A 24,018-nucleotide genomic window follows, 5' to 3' on the forward strand; every position below is an offset into this window, starting at 1 on the left:
ATCTTAACTGGCGTCTACCTTTCAGGTTTTACGGGTCCTAACACTTCGTTACTTTGTTTAAGTGGATCCCGAGGTGGTCCATTAGGGGTGTAGGCGGCCTGCTGTGAAATCCATACTGTGACCCTTTGGCGTCCATCCTCTGAAGCGACCGGGTCTGGATGGGCCCAGCTGTTGCTCAGTTGTCCCAAGTAGTGTGGTACCACCCTCTTCTGTCCGCTGCCCATCTGGACAGGAGGGGTGGGGTGGGGGGCAGTCCGAGGTGCTGGGATGTTCCAGCACCTCTCCTGCGGGCACGGCCCCCATCACATCCTCGTGCCCCGGGGTGCCTGATTGTCCCCGGGCTACTCCATGGAATGGTGGTGCAACCGGAACAAACTCCTGGGGCCCTCCACCACTTGGTGGCACTAGTTCTGGAGGCCCGCTCTCTGCTCGACCAGGGTCTCCATGCTCGCGGCCATGGAGCACAGGGACTGGGCCACCTCCCTCTGGGACTGGCTCAGGTCAGCCAGTGCCCAGGCATGGCTGATGACGCCCTCAGTTATAACCCATTGTGACTGGGCCAAGCTCTGGTACATAGCTGCCTGTGACAGGGCAGCCCTGTCCTATACCCCAGCCACCATCCGCACGAAGTGACCCAAGCCTTGGAAATCCTGACCCATGGCTGATACCTTCGCCCCCAGGGCCTCCACTGTGGATGCCACCTGTTCGGTGTTGGCCTGGGTGGCACGCATTGTCGGCACCACCTCCAGCACCAGGGGTGGGCAGTTTGTGAGCTTCAGGGCTAGGGCACCCAGCCATGTCAGCCAGCATGGGTGCAGCATGTGGTGCATGGTACGGTTTGGTCGCCCTCGAGGTGGGGGGGGGGGGGGGATTATGGGTGTGTGGGACGGGGTTTAGTGCCAGGGGCACAAGGTTAGGGGGTGGTTACGGTGTACTTCTAGAAAATTCTGATCAATGTCTTGCATCCAAAGTTCAAAATATTATAAGCTCCCACGTTCTGTGGAAGCCGTCGTCCGACCCTCGGGAGCCATTCATGCAACTGTTCCGGGACCTATTTGTGGCCAATGTACAAGAGGAAGAATAGTCGGGGGAAGGTAGCGGGAGGGGGGGGGCTACAGGTTCGTTACGGGGGTTCGATGGCTAGCTAAGGCCCAAAACCAAGCTAAATAAACATGTTGGGGGGGGGGGCGCAGTTACTACTACGAAGATGCTTACCTGTAAATATGTATGTTAATTTTTGCGTGTTTGTTTTTGTTTGTTTTTTTTTGTTTCTCTCTCCTAACAATTTGTAATTTGTTCAATATAAAATACGAAAACTGAATAAAAACATTTATAAAAAAAAAATATTATAAGCTGTTGTCAAAGCAATAAGAGTTTGAATACTTAAAAAAATTACATGGCAAAGTGTACTTTATCATTTTTAATATTTATTTTCCTCTCAAAACATCTGTCAGCAACTTTTGAAAAGATAGCATAAATTGTTAAAGCTGGTATGAATAAACAATTCAATTTCTTGCGATGGAACAAAATCTAACAGAAGAGTTTGTTTTGTTCAAACTAGTCCTGCTTCATAACGATATTTGATCAACATAATTAACCAACTGATCCTGTTGAACATAATTCCACAAAAATGATGAATCTATTTACACAGACTTGCTTTAGATAATATCAAGACGTAAATGGCAACTTAGGCATATATTAAACACTTCATTTTCTACTAACTGACCACGTGTGGGAATTACAGTAAAAGCTTACGACTCAGTTGCCGGAGTCACTAATCGCTCATCTCCCACTTTCAATAAAAGCAATATGGATAGCAATTTTCTAGGAGACTATCTCTAAAGCTGCTTTCACAAAGTAAAATATTTCCGACGCACTTGACAGCCTTCTTCTTTTGAAGACATTTAAGACACATTTACGCAACTTGGCCTTAAAGCTTACAAATAGTACATCTCATTTATCAAGCAGAAACTCAGAACACCAAAAGACTATGTGCATTTGATCTATTACTCATAATATGTAAATAGCAGTTTGGTTTTTTTCATTTTATCTAAAGTTTCATTCTACACATTTTGTTTGAAATAGCTGTCACATAGTAAGAGGAAAGGACAACATAAGCTCTTAATTTTACAAGCCATTCATAAAAATTCCTATTCGGAGTATATTTTATTCATCATAATAAATATTTACAAAATCTTGTTCCAACCATGCAAAGTCACCTTTTATTTTGGGTATAATGGTACCGTAAACATATTCACAATTTAGTAGTTGGAGCAAGATTTCAAACCATGAGAGAAAAAATAATTCCAGTGATGGGAGAAAGTCATATGTTGTGTGTCTCATTCCTGTTCAGATGCACTATTTTTATGACTGAGTATCAGTTTGGAGAGACAGGAACTCATGCTCCTGAAGATGACCATTGTGTAAAACCGTGTACCTATAAAACAAAAAATAAAGAAGGTTCAGCAAATAATAAAATACCAGTAAGATAACCTTGGTATTCTGTGCTTTGATAATATAATCTTATAACCTTCTTCAATATGTGAAATGTTTATTCAAATTATTCTCGGGTTTCTCTCCATCCATTGTAATATGCCTTGAAGGGATATCCACATGAAATCACTAGAAAGGAAATGTGTCATGTGATCTAGTCTCAGTTTCACTTTTGCTCTGAGCAGAGCACACACACACAGTTCTGGTGTCTTCAAGCTTTATACTTATGTATAACAGTTCTTATGTGCCTTCTTAATAAATGAACTCACAAGATGTTTCCGAAATCCTGTAGGAGCGATTGGTGTCCAGAGTCTTGTACAATAAATAAGCCCAAGGTATTATATCATTATAATAAAGACACTCGCATGACCTCTTCAAATGTACATGAGATGCACCGCTTTTGCCCTTGATGATTTTTCTAAGCTGGTGGCCACACAAATTCAGCTCCTGACTCCCACGTTAGCTGATATTATTAAAAGCTCTCTATCATCAGAAAGTGGGTAGTGGGGGAGGGGTCGGTATGGGAGTGGGTGGAGGTGGCAACATGTAGGGACACAAGCTTAGGGGCTGGCTCGGTACTCCACAAGCCCGGTGGTGGTGGCAGCTCTGAGGGTTCGGGGGAAGTGGCGGAAGCATATGGGAGTGGAGGGAGCATTGGTGTGGGCTCCAATTTGTGGGAACCACAGGTTTGTGCCAGGGAGGTTGGATTGTGGGGTTTCGGAGGTGGCAGAGAGAGGCTGGGGGACCTGTTCATTGATGGGAGTTTTTTTTGTTTGGAGGATTTTAAGGCGGGGCTTGAACTGGGAGGGGGGGGGGGGGCGGATGGGGTTTTGTTATTTGCAGGTGAAAGACTTTGTACGGAGACAGGTCTTAACCTTTCCGCTTCTACCTCCACAGGGGATACAGGATAAGGTAGTTTCAAAACAGGGATGGGGAAGGGGAAGGTCTCGGAAATTTATAAAGAGCTTATGTAGTGGGAGGTAACCCACTTAGGGGAGGTAAAGCGTAAGTGGGAAGATGGGCTCGGTAAGGAGCTAGAGACGGTTCTGTGGAGGATGCTCTGAGTAGAGTAATCATGTGCCAGGCTAAGCCGATACAATTTAAGGTGGTCCACCAGGCACATATGAGGTGGCCCAGATGAGCAGATGTTTTGAAGGGGTGGAGGATAGGTGTGGGGGGTGTGCGGGAGGGCCCACAAACCATGTCCACATGTTTTGGGCATGTCCGAAGCTTAGGGGTTTTTGGCAGGGATTTGCTGATGTCATGTTTTAAAGACAAGGGTGGCACCGAGTCCAGAGGTGACAATTTTTGGAGTGTCGGAAGACTCAGGAGTCCAGGGGGCGAGAGAGGCTAATGTTTTGCCCTTTGTCTCCTTGGTAGCCCAGAGATGGATCTTATTGGCGTGGAGGGACTCAGAGCCTTTGAAATCGGGGATACGGGTTAGCGACATGGCTGGGTTTCTCAGGCTTGAGAAAATCAAGTTCGCCCTGAGAGGATCAACATTAGGGTTCGTCAGGAGGTGGCAGCCGTTTACTGACTTCTTTGGGGAAAATTAAACTGTTAGCAGATATAATAAAGGGGGAAGGGTTAGGGAATGAGGGTGGTAAGGGGAGATAGTATAGTTTTGTTAAGTTTAGTTAGGCGAGACCAGCGAGAGGAGGAGGAGGGACTGCTGAACTTTGTGTGTGAGCCATGTTGCCTGGGTATGGTTGTTGGCTGTGGGGAGGGGGGAGTTATTTACTGAGTTATGTTTACATTTGTAATTATTATTATAAAATCATAAATGCCTTAACAAAATGTTTAAAAAAAAAAAAGGTTTCTCTCTCCTCAGGTTCAAATGTTCCGTCTCATTCCTTCAAATTTACTCATTTCTAACTCCTTCTTGAAAAGGGGCTTTTCACAGTAACTTCATTGAAGCCTACTCGGGGCAATAAGCGATTTTCATTTCATTTTCATTTCATTTTTCAAAAGGATAGTCTCAGCAAAGCCCTGTTGCAGTGAGTGCAGTGAGACTTCTTCATTCTATTTTCCTTATGAATGATGTCAGGCTAACTGGCCTATCGTTCCCTGTTTTCTCTCCCTATCCTGCCTTGAAAAACAGTTTTGCATTTGCTATCTTGCAATCCATGGGATATTTCTAGAATCCTATAATTCCTGGGCTCGCTCATCTGAGGTTGGCTCCTGGATAAGTAATACCTCAATTTTAAAATTCTTATCTTAATTTTCAAATCTCTCCAGGGCCCCTTCCTATCTACAATCCTTTGAGATATCTGTGCTTCTCCAATTCTCTTGCATTCCCACTTTTAATTGCTGCACCATTGGCTGGTCATGCCTACAGTTGTCAAGATCCTAAACTCTGGACTTGCTTCCGGAAACCTCTCTGCCTCTCTCTACCTCTAAGATACCCTTACAAACCTACCTCTTTGACCCAGTTTTTGGTTATTTTTCCCAGTATCTCTTGTGTCTTGGGGCATGATTTTCCCAATTAAAAAAAAAAATAATTTTGTGTAGCCAATTATTTTTTTCCAATTGAGGGGCAATTTAGCGTGGCCAATCCACCTACCCTGCACATCTTTGGGCTGTGGGGGCAAAACTCACACAGACACGGGAAGAATGTGTAAACTCCACACGGACAGTGACCCAGAGACGGGATCGAACCTGGGACCTCAGCGCCATGAGGTAGCAATGCTAACCACTGAGCCACCTGTTATTGAAATTATGGAAAGATGTGTCATTTGAAACATGGAAGTCTGGCAATACCTGGTCTGAGAGAAACATGAGAGGATACAGGGAAAGATCCCACAAAGGGTTAGCAGCAGCTGCAAAGAGCAGGATTATAAATGCAGATTCATTCTCCCAAACAGGATTTTTGTATGAACTAAAAACAATGGTTCACACCTTCATTGAAATTAAATATCTTAGCAAGCATCTGGAAAAGCATGGATCAGGGTTTCAGTTGAGTTAAGTGATAAATGTAAACCTTTCAAGTTATAACCAAGTGGATTTTTAGCATTACGCTAAAAGCAATGATTCACACCTTTATTGAAGTAAAATCAGCAGATAGAAAAGAATGACTAGGGAGGCAAATATATAGGTGTGAAATTCTGCTAACACCAAGTAAATTAAAGAAAATTGGAGACTATCAGTCTACGAGAAACATAATTTAAAGCCAAAATCAAAGTCAAAATTATGAGCTGGGGACACAATTGGAAAATAAAACTATAGAAATGACAGGAACCAGTATTCACACCCCTATTGAAACCAAAGCATTTTTGAATATCACAAAGGAACTTTGAACATCACAAAGGAAACAATGTAATCAGAGACCTGGGGCGGGATTCTCCGACCCCGTGCCGGGTCGGAGAATCTCCCAGGGCCGGTGGAAATCGCGCTGCACCGGTCAGCGGGCCCCCCACGGCGGTCAGCGGGCCCCCGCGGGGATTCTCCGGCCCGCGATGGGCCGAAGTCCCACCGCTGACAGGCCTCTCCAGCCGGTGTGGATTAAACCACCTACCTGACCGGCGGGATTGGCGGCGCGGGCGGGCGCCGGGGTCCTGGTTGGGGGGGGGGCGTGGGGAGATCTGACCCGAGGGGATGCCTCCACGGTGGCCTGGCCCGCGATCGGGGCCCACCGATCGGTGGGCGGGCCTGTGCCGTGGGGGCATTCTTTTTCTTCCGCCTTCACCATGGTCTTCACCATGGCAGAGACGGAACAGACCCCCTCCCCTGCGCATTCGCCTGTATGACGTCAGCAGCCTCTGACGCATGCGCGGACTTACGCCGGCCGGCGAAGTCATTTTGGACCCGGCTGGCGTGGCGCCAAAGGCCGTTCACACCAGCCGGCGGAGTGGGAACCACTCCGGCGCGGGCCTAGCCCCTCAATGTGAGGGTTTGGCCCCTAAAGGTGCGGAGACTTCCACACCTTTGTGGCGGCCCGACGCCGCAGTGGTTCACGTCACTCCAACACGCCGAGAGCCCCCCGCCCCGCCGGGTAGGGGAGAAACCCGGCCCTGAGAGGTGAGGTCATGTCAAAATGAATACTTAGTTGTATTAGAATGTTTAGACCAAAGATACTTTTTACAATTCAAGTGAAATAAAAGTTACTTTACAATAAAATCATAAAAACTTAATAACTGTTAGAAAGAGAATATACACCCAGAGAACAGAGCAGGAACTACCAGAACCAGAGGAAGAGAGAGAGAGAGAGGCAGAGAAGGAACAAGCAGTTCAGAGTCAGCTTACAGTCTGCTCGGTCATGGGAAAGGGACAGAGCCAAGTAACCGAGCTAAAACAGCTAATACATCTTAGGAAGACCAGAATTTAAAGAGTCAGCTCAGAGACAGACAGCAGAGCCAGTTCTCACAGCTCGGTACATGGGAAAGATAGGACATAGCAACCGAGGTCACCAGCGAATACATCTAAAGAAGACGAAATTTTAAAAAGAAGATTGATTGTCAAGTTGGGCCTGAAGGTCCCTTCAACCAACCAGAAGGATCCAGAAGTAAGATCTTTTTACTTTACTGTAAAGTCAGTGATTGCATCTTTTAAAAGAAAAAAATATATAATAATAAACTAACTTAAAAGTTTTAACCTGAAAAAGTTGTTATTCCAAAGTCTACTTTACTTACTTAGCAATGCGGGACCCAGGATCGATGCTACTAAGTGGTAAGTAGATTAAATCTTCTGTGAAGGTATGGGTTATGCCGGTGGATAACTTGAAAATATAGTTTGACCTGAATAGCACCCACCGAAGCCTGCACAGGAGTCGGGGAGTGAGAATCCCTGTTCACCATTTAGAATGTCGTCCCTTTTTGGTATAGGGGGACTTCAAAGAATAGTGGTGAATTTTCAACAACACACCATGCTGCCCATGATTTTCCCAATTGAGACAAAGTCCTGACGTTGGGGGTCAAATTTGGGCCTGCAACCAAGGGTGTGGGTATTGGGACATCCTTGCTGATTTTCCTTTCTGCAGCCAATTAACGTCTGGCAGGAGAGCGACCAGGCCAATATTGGGTGGTGAGTGGGAGGAAGCTCTGGCAGATCAAAGGAAGGAATCGTACTTAAAGGGCATTCAGGAGCCTTCATACAGGCTGATCATCTGGAGGGTATTGAACGGGTTGCTGAATAAGAGAGTCTGTGCAGGAAAGGTTGGAGTTAGATGAAGGGCGGCTCCACAGTCTAGTGACGCCTCTTTGGAAGTGCTGCTGCAGGCACAGGAGTGGAGAGTGGTGCTCTTCCCAGTGCGCCCAAAGAAAAGGCAAGCAAGCCTTCTGAAGTAGGCACGACTGGAACTGGCTGGCATAGTCAGTATCCGCAGGATAATCATATATATAGATGCAGGACTGGAAGTGTTTCAATTAACACAAAAATACAAGAAGTAGGTGTATGAGCCTACTCCACCAATCAATGTGACCATAGCTGCTGGGCAGATGGTTACCTAAAGGTAACATCAATGGCCTAGTAATCCAGAGACCCAGGCTAATGCGCTGGGGACAGGGGTTCAAATCCCACCATAGCAGCTGGTGGGATTGAAATTCAATTAATAAATATAGAATTGAAAGCTAGTCTCAGTAATGATGAGTATGAAACCATCATGAATTGTTGTTAAAAACCCATTTGTTTCACTAACGCCCATTAGGGAAGGAAATCTGCTCTCCTCACCCTGCCTGGTCTTCATGTGGCTCCAGATACAATGTGGTCGACTCTGAACTGCTTTTTGAAATAGTCTAGTAAACTACTCAGTTCAAGGGAAATTGGGGATGGCCAGCAATGTTCACATGCCACATAAGAACAAAATCTGATCTTGGACTTCAGATTCACTTTCATGTTGGCTTCCCATATCCCTTGATTCGCAGAGCGGCCAAAGATGGAGATTCAGCGACGGCATTGTGCCCAGCACGGATTGGGGCGCGCGGGGTGAACAGCACCAGAGGGCAAAATCGAGATTCACAATGGGCACAAACCATTTTGCAATTCACCTGACCCAATCTCGATGTCAATTTCAGGATCCCGCCCCAAAATGTCACTCCAGGTGATGGGCCTGTGTTGGCATTGTCAGTGGGTCAACATACAAGGCAAAAGAGTGATGCTAACTCACTGTGAGGAAAGCTCTGGTGTTCCTCAGTTAATGGTCTGACTCCTGTCTTTCTGCTATCAGCTCACTCACACCCATCCTCTGAATGGGGTCTGCATTGTGGCTGCTAATCTTGGACCACTGGGCCCAGGGCGGGGTGGTGGGGGGGAAGCGGAGGGCAACAGGGGGCGGGGGTGTGGTTCGGCAAGCTTTGGATTTTAACGTGACAGATGTTTCACATGGATGAGGTGTGAAATGTTTTAATAGTTATAATTTCACTGCAACAGATTTCCATTTCCCCTAACTACAGATAGTGACCCCACTGCGTGCACATTCAGTGCTCCTCTCTCTTCTTTTTTTTTTTTAATTTTTTTTAATTGGAATTTTTTGCAGAAAATATAACAAAAAGTATAGCAAAAAGCAGTAATATGCAACTAACAGCCCCATAACACCCACAATTCCCCCCATACCGTAACATCACATGTATCACATTCCCCCCCCCCCCCCAAACAAGAGAACTTAACCATAAATTAAAATTAGATAAATCAAATTTAAATAAAATAAGCTAACATAATCAACGCCCCTCCCCCCCCCCCCCCCCCCACCCCCACCCCCCCCGGGTTGCTGCTGCTACTGTCCCAGTACCCTATCGTTGAGCCAGAAAGTCGAGGAAAGGTTGCCACCGTTTAAAGAACCCTTGCACCGATCCTCTCAGGGCGAATTTAACCTTCTCAAGCTTAATAAAGCCCGCCATGTCATTGATCCAGGTCTCCACTCTTGGGGGCCTCGCGTCCTTCCACTGTAGCAAAATCCTTCGCCGGGCTACTAGGGACGCAAAGGCCAGCACACCGGCCTCTTTCGCCTCCTGCACTCCCGGCTCTACCCCAACCCCAAAGATCGCGAGTCCCCATCCTGGCTTGACCCTGGATCCCACCACCCTTGACACCGTCCTCGCCACCCCCTTCCAGAACTCCTCCAATGCCGGGCATGCCCAGAACATATGGGCATGGTTCGCTGGACTCCCCGAGCACCTGGCACACCTATCTTCACCCCCAAAGAACCTATTCATCCTCGTCCCAGTCATGTGGGCCCTATGCAGCACCTTGAATTGGATGAGGCTAAGCCGCGCACACGAGGAGGAAGAATTTACCCTCTCCAGGGCATCAGCCCATGTCCCGTCTTCGATCTGTTCCCCCAGTTCCCCCTCCCACTTCGTTTTCAGCTCCTCTACTGACGCCTCTTCCTTCTCCTGCATAAGCTTGTAGATATCGGATATCTTCCCCTCCCCGACCCAGACCCCCAAGAGCACCCTGTCACTCACCCCCTTCGCGGGGAGCGCAGGGAATCCCTCCACCTGCCGTCTAGCAAATGCCTTTACCTGCAGATATCTAAACATGTTTCCCGGCGGGAGCCCAAATTTCTCTTCCAACTCCCCCAGGCTCGCAAACCTTCCGTCGATAAACAGGTCCTTCAGCTGTCTAATGCCCGCTCTATACCATCCCCGAAATCCCCCATCCATGTTCCCCGGGACGAACCTATGGTCTTCAGTGGTTTAAAGCTATGTTTAGTTGGTTCCCCAGGATGCACATCAGAGGTGGAGGCAAACTGCTGCTTTCTGTGCCCTGTGGCCTTTGATGTCCTTGGGGGACATTCCCTGGTGTGTCTGGAGACGGGGAGTGGGGGACAACTGACTTACCGGTGTCACTGGCATTGCCGTGCTACCCTGTTCTGTCTGCTGCCCTTGAGATGCACCGGAGGGGGGATTGAGAAGAAATAGAGAACACAATAGAGCAGACTGTAACCTCGTGAACAGGAAGCATTCCACTGTCTGAATGTCCAATTACTCTGCAGGCACTGCAAAAGGGTCCTGCAGATGTGTGTAACGTTCCCAGGAAGCTACCATAACTTCCACATGAAATTAGACAGTCCCAGGTACCTGATCTCTTCAGGCCACCTAGACACATTCATGGACAGATATTGAGTAACAGGGGTATCCGCTGAAGACATGGTTGCTTATGCCTATGCTGAACTGCAACACAGAGGCAGAAGGCACCTACAACAGCTGTCATGTGACTATATGGGTCAGTATTGAAAAGGATGCTTGGAAATAACTGATGGAGCCCGCAATACACCCTATCGAGAGTCTCAAGTGTCGTGGTGATATGCTGCACTCTGAGCAACCTGACTCTCCAGAGGGGAGCAGCATCAGAGAATAATGGCCACACTGAACATGTCTCCTCCATGAACAGAAGATTGGCTAACAGACAGGAAGCAGAAGGTGGACAAAAGGGAGCATTTTCAAGTTCGCAGGCAGTGAATAGTGGATTACCGCAAGGATCAGTGCTGGGACCTCAGCTATTTGCAATCTATATTAATGAATTAGACGAAGAAACAGAGAGCAATGTATTTTACTTTGCTGATTATTCAAAGCTAGGTGGAAAAGTAAGGACACAGAAAGGCTACAAAGAGATATAGGCAGATTAAGATACAGGCAACAAGGTGGCTGATGGAGGATAATGTGGGATACTGTGAAGTTATTTGTTTTGGTCGTGGGAATAGAAAAGCAGAATAGTTTTTAAAAACGTGAGAAATTTTAAATTGTTGATGTTCAAAGGGATTTAGGTGTGCTTATACAAGGAACAGAGAAAGTTAGCATGCAAGTATAGCAAGCAATTATGAAAGCAAATGGCATGTTGACCGTTGCTGCTAGTGATTGGAGACAAAGAAGTCCTTACTAACACCTGGGAGCTTGCGCCAAAATTGGTAGTGCTGTCTCACAGACTAGTCAAGCAATAACTTAACATAGTCGTACTCATGGAATCATATCTCACAGATAACATCCTAGACACCACTATCACCATCCCTGGGCAGGACAGACCCAGCAGAGGTGGCGGCACAGTGGTATACAGACGGGAGAGAGTTGCACTGGGAGTCCTCAACATCAAGTCCAGACCCCATGAAATCTCATGGCTTCAGGTCCAACATGGGCAAGGAAAGCTCCTGCTGGTTATCATGTATCGTCCACCATCAGCTGAGGAATCAGTACTGCTCCATGTTGAACATCATTTGGTGTAAGAGGGTGGCAATGGCACATAATGTACTCTGGGTGGGGAACTTCAATGTCCATCACCGAGAGTGGCTTGGTACCCACTTGGGTAAATTTTCAAACTGCCACCAGGCATAAGCGAAACCTTCCTTTTTTCACATTAATGTTTAACAACAGGTCAACAAGTTTTAAGTTTACATCCAAGAATTCTTGTTGCACCACTGTAATTAGTGTTTTGTTTAGTAGCTTTTGAATATTTAGACCGTGTGCATTTCAAACATTTATGAGCTATAAATATAATGAAAATAAATGATTTACAGTGTGACGAGAATATTACTTCTATCCTATTAGCTAATGGGAGTGCACAGTAAATTCCTCTTAATTTGAACTCATTTCATTCAATCAATTTATTAATTTGAATTGAAATGGCAAAAGCTGCCTCCCTTTTTTTAAAGAGAAAGTAATGAATAATAGACTGTATTCAGCTCAGGTTAAATGTACATGCATTGGGAAAAATATTTTCGTAATGTAATTAAAAAATCATTGCACAAATGGAACATCAATTCATTATCAATATTGCGCAAAGTAAACAGACATTTAGTTACTTATGAACGTGCATTGCTTTGTATTCAAGTAGAATGCAATTAACTTTTATTATGTTATTGTGATGACACAGAGATGTCTGCTATGGTCAGTTCAATTAAATATTTTTTGGATTTCTCTTCACACTTCACTGGTCAATATTAGAATTAAATGACTTCAGTACCAGTGTTCTTTCAGAGCAATGATTCAGAACTCATAAGTGGCTTTAATAGCATTAATTGTATGGAGGTAGTGTTAGCTGTCGTTCATATTGAGTTGCAAAATCGATGGAAAGCCAATTGCCCCAACATTTACAGGGCTACATGTGTGGAGGGGGTGTGGGGTAGTTTTGGGTAAATGAAATAGCACATCATTCTTTAGCCCATTCTGAGGAAAAGGTGTCAAAGTAAAGCATGTAAACAAAAACAAGGGTTTCAGTTGGTAACTAATGAATAAAAAAGAAAGATTTGCTCAAGATGTGCTTTACAACCAAAGACATACTTTTTGAAGTGTATGGGAATACATTTTGAGCTTTTATAATTCTATTTAATTTTTGAACTCAGAGGTTTTTTTATTTCTAATTCTTTTAATTCCAATTTTTCTATTGTCCTATCACAATAAAAATGAAGGCAAAGCTAATTGTATTTGTTAGAATAAAAGACAATGTATATTCAGAATTAATTTAAAATTTGGTTGCATGATGCAATCTGCTGTCCATCACAGGTATAGATGGTAATGAATTAATGTATTATATTTTGAAAGGACCTTACATTAGTGAGATAAGATAATTGAATGCTTAATCTTCAAGCACTTTATTTATCGGCAAAGAGAAAATATACTTATTCAAAGTATTTATCTTTTCTTCTCAGCTGCATCATGAAAAGTGCATACGATGCTTTAGTTCTCTCGAGTCAGGAAAGTTGTTTTGACCTCAAATTTGTTGATTTTGGTTATTAAAGTAAGCAAAAGGCTGTAAGATCCCTGTAATTTTAAATTGATTGTCATAGAACTCCTGTTTGATGGAAAACTACTTTAGAAATAGAAAGTATTCATATAATCCGCACGGTAAGTACTGTATATTAGTAATAAACCAATTTAGATGTTTATCTCATTCATAAAATATGTTTACTATAAATGATGACATACACTGATCAATACTTAAAACACATTCAAGGAACATTGCTACATTTAATTCATATTCAAAGAGTATTTATGCATCTTTAAGTATTGCTCAGTCAAGGAGTTATATATTTTCAGAAACTTTATACCTAGTCATAAGCTAATATCTGAACCTCAAACAATAAACAATTTATTTTAAATTTCCATTTAAGGCGCTTTCAACATGTTGGCTCAAGATCTGTTTAGCGTGAGGCTGTATTTGATCCAGTAAAGATGCTAATCCATTATATATCGGAACATAAAATTGCCAACAATGAAAACGCTTCCTCCTACAAAGATTGAAATACAAAAATATTAAACGCCATTATTACTGTAGTGATCTGCACATCTGCATGTATACAAGGGGTTAATGTAAACACATTACAACTAAGTTATCACTAGAGGGAGCACTATAGAGGTATAAAATAGATGGATGGGATCCAGGATCTCACTCTTCACAGGAACGGCAGCTAGTGACAAGACACAGACGGACAGCTCAGATGTAACATCTAGTATAAGCTCTGGAGAGAGAACAAACTTACTCAATAAAGCATTTACTTCAACTGGAAGACTACGAGCTTTATTCCGACATAAGAAATAATATAATTACCTCTTTACATAAAGAGTAGGAACTATCGGCAGCATTGCGCCCAAAGGATGGCACGGCCAGTAGATACTGGGAAATCATTCTTTCGGGATCTACCCGGCTCGCTACGCCTCACAAGATCTAATGCAATCTGAATCCCGCCCATTTTTATGTTCGAAGATATAACAGATTAGCACCTTTATTGGATCAGTATTTTGTAACCTACATATTTGAGCGAGACAGCTGGTCTCACTCTAGCATGCACTCACCCAATCTACCGAGGCCCCGGCGATCTAACCTCTTCACCCTGGAGACCACAGGCAAGCGAAGATCATTGCTGGTCTCCACAAACAGGGATCAGATGGAATGGCACTTGAGAGAGGGGCAGGGGGGGAGATCTACCCGGGGTTCACAGTCCCCCAGATGGGTGCCCCCCACATCCCATCTCACACATGCAGGATACCCTCAGACCCGATCCCCGGTGCAGACAAATGCCAGACTGACACCTTGGGAGTGTCTCTGCCATCTGGAAGTACCAGCAGGGCACCCTGGCACTGCCATCCCAACACCCTGGCATTTTTCCATGCTGGAAATCCTCTACAATTGCTGGAGCCTAGCTGCCTGGCCCCAGCACATCCAGTGGTTGCCGCTGGTAAAATTGCCTCTGCTTTCTTGCCATCCATCTACACCTACACATACAAAGATGTCAAAATCGCTTTGCCCATGCTGCTCCATCTCAGCTTGCTTGATCCTCTAATGGAAGGTAATATGACTCATCCATTTCAAAGTCATTCAAAAATGTATTGGAACAAAGCATTTGAACAGATTGCAGCACTTACAGACTGGATGCCATTTTGCAGGAACTCAAACAATAAACAATATCTCTGAATCAGCCAGGAAATCCTGCCATTCAGAAGCTTCTAAATGAAAAACACGATGACTATTTAAACAATCGATACATTAATTTCAAACATTTAACAGGAATTAAAACTCAGCTGGATATTAATTGGCTTTTGCCCTGCTAAAAATATGTAGCTTCCTGAAACAGTAAAAATAAGTCAGCATCGCCGTCTGTGGATTATGTGCAGCAATAATGACAAAAATATTTGGAATCCTGTGTGCAATCTTGGATAACGTACAGCCAAATTTATGTCAATGTGTTAGAGAAAGTTGAAAGAAAATAAATTTTGGGACTGGTGGTACAAATTGTGAGAAGAAATTTGTTGCTTCTATTGAAAAAAAGATTAAGGGGCATCATGACATAGGTCTTCAATATATTGGTGGATGTAAAAAATGTCTGTAACTTTTCCTGAGCCCTTGCACTATTCAGAATCTATATTCCCTCCAGAAATTGTTTCCATTATCCATATATATGGTTTATTTTAATAACCTTCTGTAGCATTTTATTGAACAGCTTGGGTGAAAATTGTGCATAACCTACAGCCTTACTTGGTACTCTTGTCAACTTCAATTTATTCATTTTGAAGGATCCTCCTTTGCAAAGAAAATGTAATTGTTGATACCTGAAATCATGTTTGTTCACTCATCAGGACAATTAAAAAAAATATGTTAAGCAACTGGAACTGCAGAATATTCCGGATGGCCCATATGTCACAAAGCAACAACATCACCTTGATATTGAAATTCATTTGTTCTCATGATACAAATTTGTGGCCTGAAAATTTCAGCCATTGTGTGCGTGGACTCGGCGGGCCCGGAAGGAGGCGTGCAACGCATTTCCGGCTGTGGTTGACCCTGGAATGCTATTTCATGCTGGCTGGCCAAGTGTGAAACACACTCTGTAAAAGGCTGAATGTTGCTGGGAAGGGCGGGAAGTGGGTGGGCAGCTCCATCAGGGGTACAGCCACAGAAAAGTTGTCTCAGGGAAGCTGCTGACCCGGAAAAAATAAATATCAATGTTAAACTGTGCTGCAAGCGTCAGCACAGCCATTCACAAACCTATGTCCCCAGACACACTCGTTAACTTTATTTGAGCCGTGACCTTTCATCTCGCCCTGGATGGAGGTTGCATCTTAAACATTAAATGCAATGCAAAATCCCAGTCAACTGCATTTTAATTGATTTAAATTGGCTTTTTGATTGTCAGTGGACGTAGTTGCAACTTGTTTGCACCCCTGCCAAACAAAATATTGTGCGGGGGCGCAAGGACATCTAGATCCACGCCCGACGTCTACTTGCACAATTTTACACGCTTCCAGTTTGGGCCCACATCTGGGGCGGAATTCTCCGCAGGGCGCCGAATTCATGAACTCGGCCGAGGTTCACGACGGCCTCGGAGCCCGCTCCCCGCCAGCGCCGGCCCTAGGGTTGCTGGCGCCCCGGGCAAGCTGAACTTCGGCGCCCTTACAAGTATAATTTTTTTAAATTTTCACAAGGAGAAAAACTGAAAATGTAGAATAAAGAGTTCATTACAATATTACAAAATCGAGGCATTCAAATCTGTACAGAATCTGAACAAACTGAGAAGCATACTATATGCCGTAAGTTCACGATGATAAAAACTGTAGCTGTAACGAATTTTCTCCTAATAGAAAGTATGAACAAATGAACAGATGCTGGAAAACATTTATTATCCTACTTAAAACATTTTTTTTCTAGCCTTTAGATCTGCAAATCTTTTCATGGCACTTTCTATATCTATCTTCTTTACAAGATCATTTTCTATTGACAAAATTGCCAAAGAATTTAATCTGCCTTGAGTCATGGACGACCGTATGTCTTTATAAGCTTTAGTTTACTAAAGCTTCTCTCTCCGGTGGCCACAGTAATAGGTATTGTAAGCATTATTCTTAATGCAACCCACAGATTTGGCATGACAGCCTGTAACTTATTAGTGTTTATGAACCTAACGACTTCTATTGGAAGCTTTACATCTTCAGGAAATAATTCTTTTGCAATATCCAGTTCAGTCAAGAGATCACATCCATTAATATCACTATTTTCTTGGTACCTTAACTTATCCTCCAAACCTTGACATGCTACTTTGAGTTTATTTTTATCTGGCAGATCTTTTAGGTTATTTAAAAATCCCCATGTGTTATTGAAACTTTGTAACTGTTCAAATCTCTCTGATAAAGAATTAATAGCTCTGTCGAGTATTACATTGAACACATGATTTTTAAATCTTTTTTCTGGGTCATCTGTATTTGGAACCTCGTCAATGCATTCATATTCAAACACCCTCCTTTTTCTGCTTATTCTTTTACTTCTAAAAATGGGCTCTACATCTAATTCTGTAGCTAATTCTTTTGCTGACTCTAATGCTTTTTCATATCCATTTGCACGATAATCAATTAAGTAATCAGTGACACTATTCATTAATGGAACTGCGGTAGACAGTTCCACAGAGGTGTTCTGCATAGTTTTGCTGACAACATTTACTCTGCCTAAGACATCATACCAGACATTCATCATCACTAGAAAACTGTAATCTTCTATTTGTGTTACAAGAGTCTCTGCTTCATGTCGCATTGCAGGATCAGAAGCAGGCATTTCTGAAAGTTCATAAAGAGCTTCTCAGTTCCTATAATTTCATATTTAATGGCTTTGACACATTCTAATATGCACTCCCATCTAGTCTCGCATAAAGGGTTTGCAGTGAGGCATTTAACATGTTTTTTCAGTGCATGCCATCGCCAAGGAGAGGCAGAAAACAAAACATATATGCGCTGGACAGTACCAAAAAATGAAGTGGATTCCCGGCAACTTGTTGCACTGTCACCAACCACTAAGTTCAGGCTATGACATCCACATGGCATATAAAACGCCTGTGGATTTTCTTTCATGATCCGCGCCTGAACCCCTTTATTCTTTCCTTTCATAGTTGAACCATTATCATAGCCCTGACCTCTGCAGTTATGTAAGTCGAGCTCGCTCTCTCTCAGAAAATCAAGTATACTTTCATATAATCCTTTGCCTGTAGTATCTATAACTGGTTTATAGCTAACAAACTGTTCCTTTATTGAAATGTCTTCTACATCTAAAAATCGTATTGTAAATGAAAGCTGCTCCACATGACTTATATCTGGCGCACAGTCTAAGATAAGGCTAAAATATTTGGCTTCTTTAGCTTGGTTTAATATATTTTCCTGAACAGCATTTCCCAACAAATTGATTATTTCATTCTGAACATTTTTTCCGCAATATTGAATGTGAGTTTCTTTAGACACAACCTGACGTAAATGTTCACTCATTGTCAGATCATATTTTCCAAGTAGCTCGACAAGACCTAAAAAATTCCCATTGTGCGGTGTAAATAATGTGTCTGAAGTTCCTCTGAAAGCCAAATTGTGTTCAGCTAAATACAGAGTGATGCTCATTAAACGTTCCAAAACTTTACACCAATGCTCTCGTTCTTTTTCCACTCATGACTGCATCCCCTTATCAATAGATTTATTAGTCTGCAATCGCAGTGATGTTTCAAACCACTTCTTAAGACATTCCAGATGATGTACTGAATTTTCATGTGACTGCAAATATTCATGAGCATGCTTCCAGTCATTAATTCCAGATTTTCCTAACAATGACTTATTTGAGAAGCCAAAAATTTTGCAACAAAAGCAATAAATTTTATTGGTGCTCTCTGAATAAATAAGCCACCTTCTAAGAAAATTCTCACCGTTGTTTATTTTCCTATACATCATTGTCACAGAGAAACTACGTTTATTTGCATCTTTTGGAAAATTGTATTGTTTATCAATAGGATGCGGCCCATTCATAATGATGTGATCAGTTTCAGCCATTGATAATTCATCTGGCCAGTGTGCTGGATCATTGTAGTTGACATTTCTTTTGGGGGAGTTTTCAAATTTACTTTCAACATTCTCAGTATTACCTGCTGTGACATTATTGCCTAAGTCTTCAACAGCATTACAATTGTGATTGTGATGTTTTAATTCATGCATGCAATCGTTCTTTCCTTCAGAAAGTACAGTATCTTCAGTTGGTTTGACTTCACAATCATTAGATGACAAATCTGGAGAGATAGATGTAGCTGAAGAAGTTGAGCCTGCATTGTTCCCACTGTTAGACTTAGGACTGAAAAAACTTGATAGCATTGGGTGTTTCCTGGCTGCTTCTTCTTGTTGAAGACGTATTTTTCTGTTTTCATAGCTGGATAACTTTTTTGGAGGCATTTGCTATCTAGGAAAAGAATAAAACAAATCTAAAATGGAATATAATATATATGTATAGTATATACATATATATATATATATATTTTGTTGGTGTGTGTAAGATACTGGTCTTTTTGTTCTAGTCTGATGAGGAAGGAAATAAATCTGTCTACCAGTGTGGGTTTTGTTCATATAATGCTCTTCATGTTATTGTGATTTGTCCGTGTCAACATCAGATTCAGATATTATAAAATATAGTTAGGGTCAGTCAGTTGCTTAAGTGTATTGTAACTGATGAATTTTGAAACCTCCACACTAAAGTCAGTGGAGTTGTAGGCAGTGCGGAAGGATGTTGCAGGTTACAGAGGGACATAGATAAGCTGCAGAGCTGGGCTGAGAGGTGGCAAATGGAGTTTAATGTGGAGAAGTGTGAGGTGATTCACTTTGGAAAGAATAACAGGAATGCGGAATATTTGGCTAATGGTAAAATTCTTGGTAGTGTGGATGAGCAGAGGGATCTCGGTGTCCATGTACATAGATCCCTGAAAGTTGGAACCCAGATTGATAGGGTTGTGAAGAAGGCCTATGGTGTGTTGGCCTTTATTGGTAGAGGGATTGAGTTCCGGAGCCATGAGGTCATGTTGCAGTTGTACAAAACTCTAGTACGCCCGCATTTGGAGTATTGCGTACAGTTCTGGTCGCCTCATTATAGGAAGAACGTGGAAGCTTTGGAAAGGGTGCAGAGGAGATTTACCAGGATGTTGCCTGGTATGGAGGGAAAATCTTATGAGGAAAGGCTGATAGACTTGAGGTTGTTTTCGTTAGAGAGAAGAAGGTTAAGAGGTGACTTAATAGAGGCATACAAAATGATCAGAGGGTTAGATAGGGTGGACAGCGAGAGCCTTCTCCCGCGGATGGAGGTGGCTAGCACGAGGGGACATAGCCTTAAATTGAGGGGTAATAGATATAGGACAGAGGTCAGAGGTGGGTTTTTTAAGCAAAGAGTGGTGAGGCCGTGGAATGCCCTACCTGCAACAGTAGTGAACTCGCCAACATTGAGGGCATTTAAAAGTTTATTGGATAAGCATATGGATGATAAGGGCATAGTGTAGGTTAGATGGCCTTTAGTTTTTTTCCATGTCGGTGCAACATCGAGGGCCGAAGGGCCTGTACTGCGCTGTATCGTTCTATGTTCTATGTTCTAGTGTGTCTGGGTGAACTCTGAATCACGCAATAAGCATCGACGCTTAGGTTTCAAAATTCAGCAGTTACAATACACTTACGCAACTGACTATATTTTATCTGATGTTGATACGGACAAATCACAATAACGTGAAGAGCATTATATGAAGAAAACCCACAGTGGTAGACAAATTTATTCTGGACGTTTCGAAGGCAACTGCCTTCCTCATCAGGCTAGAACAAAAAGACCAGTATCTTACACACACCAATAAAATACAAAATGTTTTTGACATCAGGTAGGCGATGCCCAACCTTTTTAGGTGAGGGCCTGACCGCAACCTCACCTGATACTGATAGATACCTACCCCTGGGACTGACCTGATTACCAAGGATCTCGATTTATATAATTCAAAGGTCACTAAAACATCATTAATCGTTGCAAATAAACTTAACAGATATGCAAAGTCTTATAGACGAAGACGATCACTATGCCGCGTCCTCAGCCGCCCGCGACCCACCTTAGGTGACGTGTACAAGCTGACGGTTGTGGAAATTTCCTTGTCTTTGTCACGCACTCCTTGATGGCGCCCCCTAGCACATGGCGCCCTGGGCGACTGCCCGAGTTGCCGGTACCTTGAGCCGGCCCTGCTCCCCGCATCTAATTCATCCCCACCTGGGGGGCTAGGAGCGGGCCTCCGTCTTTCTCGGCAGCGACCTCGTCGCGCCGAGAATGTGAAGTCATCCACGCATGCGTGGATTGCCAGTTCCAACCCGCGCATGCGCAGATGACTTCATCGCGCAGATGGCACGAACCCGCGCATGCGCGGTGGCCGTCTTTCTCCTCAGCCGCCCGGCAAGACGTGACGGCTTGGTCTTGCCAGGCAGTGGAGGGGAAAGAGTGCGTCCGTTTTGGACGCTGGCCCGACGATCGGTGGGCACCGATCGCGGGCCTGTCCCCTCCCGAGCACAGTCGTGGTGCTCCCGTCCCAATCGGGCCCCTAGATGCCCCAAATGGGCATCTGCCACCCGTTTCACGAATGCAGCGACCAGGTGTGGTTGCCGCCGTCATGAAACGGGTGTGAAGGGCCGGCCGCTCGGCCCATCGGGCTCGGAGAATCGCCATTCGCCGTGAAAATCGGCGAGCGACGATTTTTCCGAGGGGGGGAGAATTGCAGGGGGCGCCGGGGTGGCGTAAAAAATGTCGGGGGGCCCTCCCGCAATTCTCCCAGGCCGCGTGGGGAGCGGAGAATCGCGCCCCTGAACTTTATATGTAAAATTTTGGTCTATACTTTCTTCTTTCATTTTAACTTCATTTCTTTCATATATATTATCTGCATATTGTATAACTATTGCATTCAATAACTACTCTCTCTTTTGCTTCTTTGCTTCCCTTTACGTTCTTGGCTTTTTCCTAACCTTCTATTCTTCTCATAACACTACAGGAGGCCAGGGATCTGCAACCTCAGAGACCCTGTGGCCTCACCTGAGTACAATTTACCCAGATGAGGGGGGCGGAGCTGCTACCCTCCCTTTTTTTCCTAGGATTGCTGGGACATAAATACCCTGGCCCGGCTGTGGGCCGGTCATGGTGTTTTGTTACCTGTGTGGTAGGTAACATGTGCTACTCAATCATTGGTTAGTGATGAGGCATTCTGAATCCCGATGAAGAAGATTCAAACTCTTCCAGTAGTAACAAAATGTTTATTGAGTAACTACAACAATATTTACATGAGTTCTTTACTTTAAGTTTGATACTAGTGATAAGGTTAACAAGATCTAACTATGGTAACTATACGTAACTCCACCGGCCATCTAAACTAGTCTGCTGTTACTTTGATTACAGTGCACCCAAGAGAGAGAGAGAGACCCAATATGGCTGCCTTTTATACCCCTGTTGGTCCGGCCCTCTAGTGATCATGTGGTGCTACTGATTACACATTAACCCCTTGTGTACATGCACACATAGAGATCACTACACATGAGAGACCCTTTGGGGAATAAGAGGTGTAATTAGTAAGGAGAATAAATTGAAACTTCTGAGTGGTCACTTGCCTGAGACTTTACAATTTTAAATAACTGAGACCCTTGAAATAGTGCTTCTCAATGGTTCTGCTCTGTTATAAAAATATCACAGGCACCCTAAAACTAATGTGTTTTTTTCTTGTATAAAAATCATTATACAATTAAACATACATATTGATTACTTTTGCTTTGATTACTCAATGTGCAACTTGTTGCTGGTGATGAGCAAGATGATGAGCAACAATTCTCAATCCTCATGCCAACATTAAGTCCTAAAGTCACATGGGCTTCCTCACCAGTTAAAGCACATAAAAATGCCTTTTCAAGCATAGGGGAAAGTAATATGCTGCTCTTGTCTTTCTAGATGGAAGTGGTCGTGGGTTTGGAAGGTGCTGTCTAAGGAACCTTGATGAGTTACTGCAGTGCACCTTGCAGATGATGTACAAGGCTTCCACTGTTCGTCTGTGGTGGAGGATATGAATGTTTATGGAAGGAGGAGCAATCAAGCAGGCTGCTTTGTCCTGCATGGTGTCAAGCTTCTTGAGTGTTGTTGGAGCTGCACTCATCCAGGCAAGTGGAGAATATTCCATTACACGCCTGACTTGTGCCTTGCAGATGGTTGACAGGCTTTGGGGGATGTCAGGAGGTGAATTACTTGCCATAGGATTCCTAGCCTTTGACCTGCCCTGGTAACCACAATATTAATATGGCTAGTCCAGTTCAGTTTCTGATCAATGGTAACCACCAGGATGTTGATATGGGGGACATAGTGATGGTAATGCCATTGAATGTCAAGGGGCGATGGTTAGATCCTCTCTTGTAGGATATGGTCATTGTCTGACACATTTGTGGTGCGAATGTAACTTACCATTTGTCAGCCCAAGCTTGGATATTATCCAGGTTTTGTTGCATTTGGACACAGACTTCTTCATTGTCTAAGGAGTGGTGAATGGTGCTGAACATTGTGCAGTCATTCACTTCTGACCTTATGATGGAAGGCAGGGCATTGATGAAGCAGCTGAAGATGGTTGGCTTCGGACACTACCCTGAGGAATTCCTGCAGTGATGTCCTGGAGCTGAGATGATTGACCTCCAACCGCCACAACCATCTTCCTTTGTGCCAAGTATGACTCCAACCAGTGGAGAGTTTTCCCCCTGATTCCCATTGAATACAGTTTTACTCGGGCTCCTTGATGCCATACTCGGTCAATGCTGCCTTGATGTCAAGGGCAGTCGCTCTCATCTCACCTCTGGCATTCATCTCTTTTGTCCATGTTTGAATCAAGGCTGTAATGAGGTCAGGAGCTGAGTGACCCTGCCGGAACCCAAACTGAACGTCCGTGAGCAGGTTATTGCTGAATAAGTGCTGCTTGATAGCACTGTTGATGACTCCTTCCATCACTTTGCTGATGATGGAGAGTAGACTCATAGGGCGGAAATTGGCTGGCTTGGATTTGACCTGTTACTTGTGTACAGGACACACCTGGGAGATTTTCCACAGTGCCGGATGGATGCCAGTGTTGTAGCTGTGCTCAAACAGCTTGGCTAGGGGTGCGGCAAGTTCTGGAGCACAAATCTTCAGTACTATTGCCAGAATATTATCGGGACCTATAGCCTTTGTGGTATCCAGTGCCTTCAGCAGTTTCTTGATATAATGTGGAATGAATCGTATTGGCTGAAGACTGACATCTGTGATGCTGGGGAATTCTGGAGGAGACCTGGTTGGATTATCCTGGTT

General features: G+C 43.8%; 1 protein-coding gene across 2 annotated transcripts in view; it reads right to left on the minus strand.

Moving 5' to 3' along the window:
• Positions 1-1,410: 1,410 nt before the first annotated feature.
• The window catches only part of htr4 (5-hydroxytryptamine receptor 4), a 301,009-nt gene continuing 278,401 nt past the window's right edge, over positions 1,411-24,018 (minus strand). For both annotated transcript variants that reach the window (XM_038795553.1, XM_038795554.1), the window contains one exon: positions 1,411-2,437. In XM_038795553.1, coding sequence (XP_038651481.1) covers positions 2,365-2,437 — 73 coding nt within the window. In that variant the 3' untranslated portion in view covers positions 1,411-2,364. The remainder of the gene's footprint in view (positions 2,438-24,018) is intronic.

Source organism: Scyliorhinus canicula, chromosome 4 (genome assembly GCF_902713615.1).
Source record: "Scyliorhinus canicula chromosome 4, sScyCan1.1, whole genome shotgun sequence".
NCBI lineage: Eukaryota > Metazoa > Chordata > Chondrichthyes > Carcharhiniformes > Scyliorhinidae > Scyliorhinus > Scyliorhinus canicula.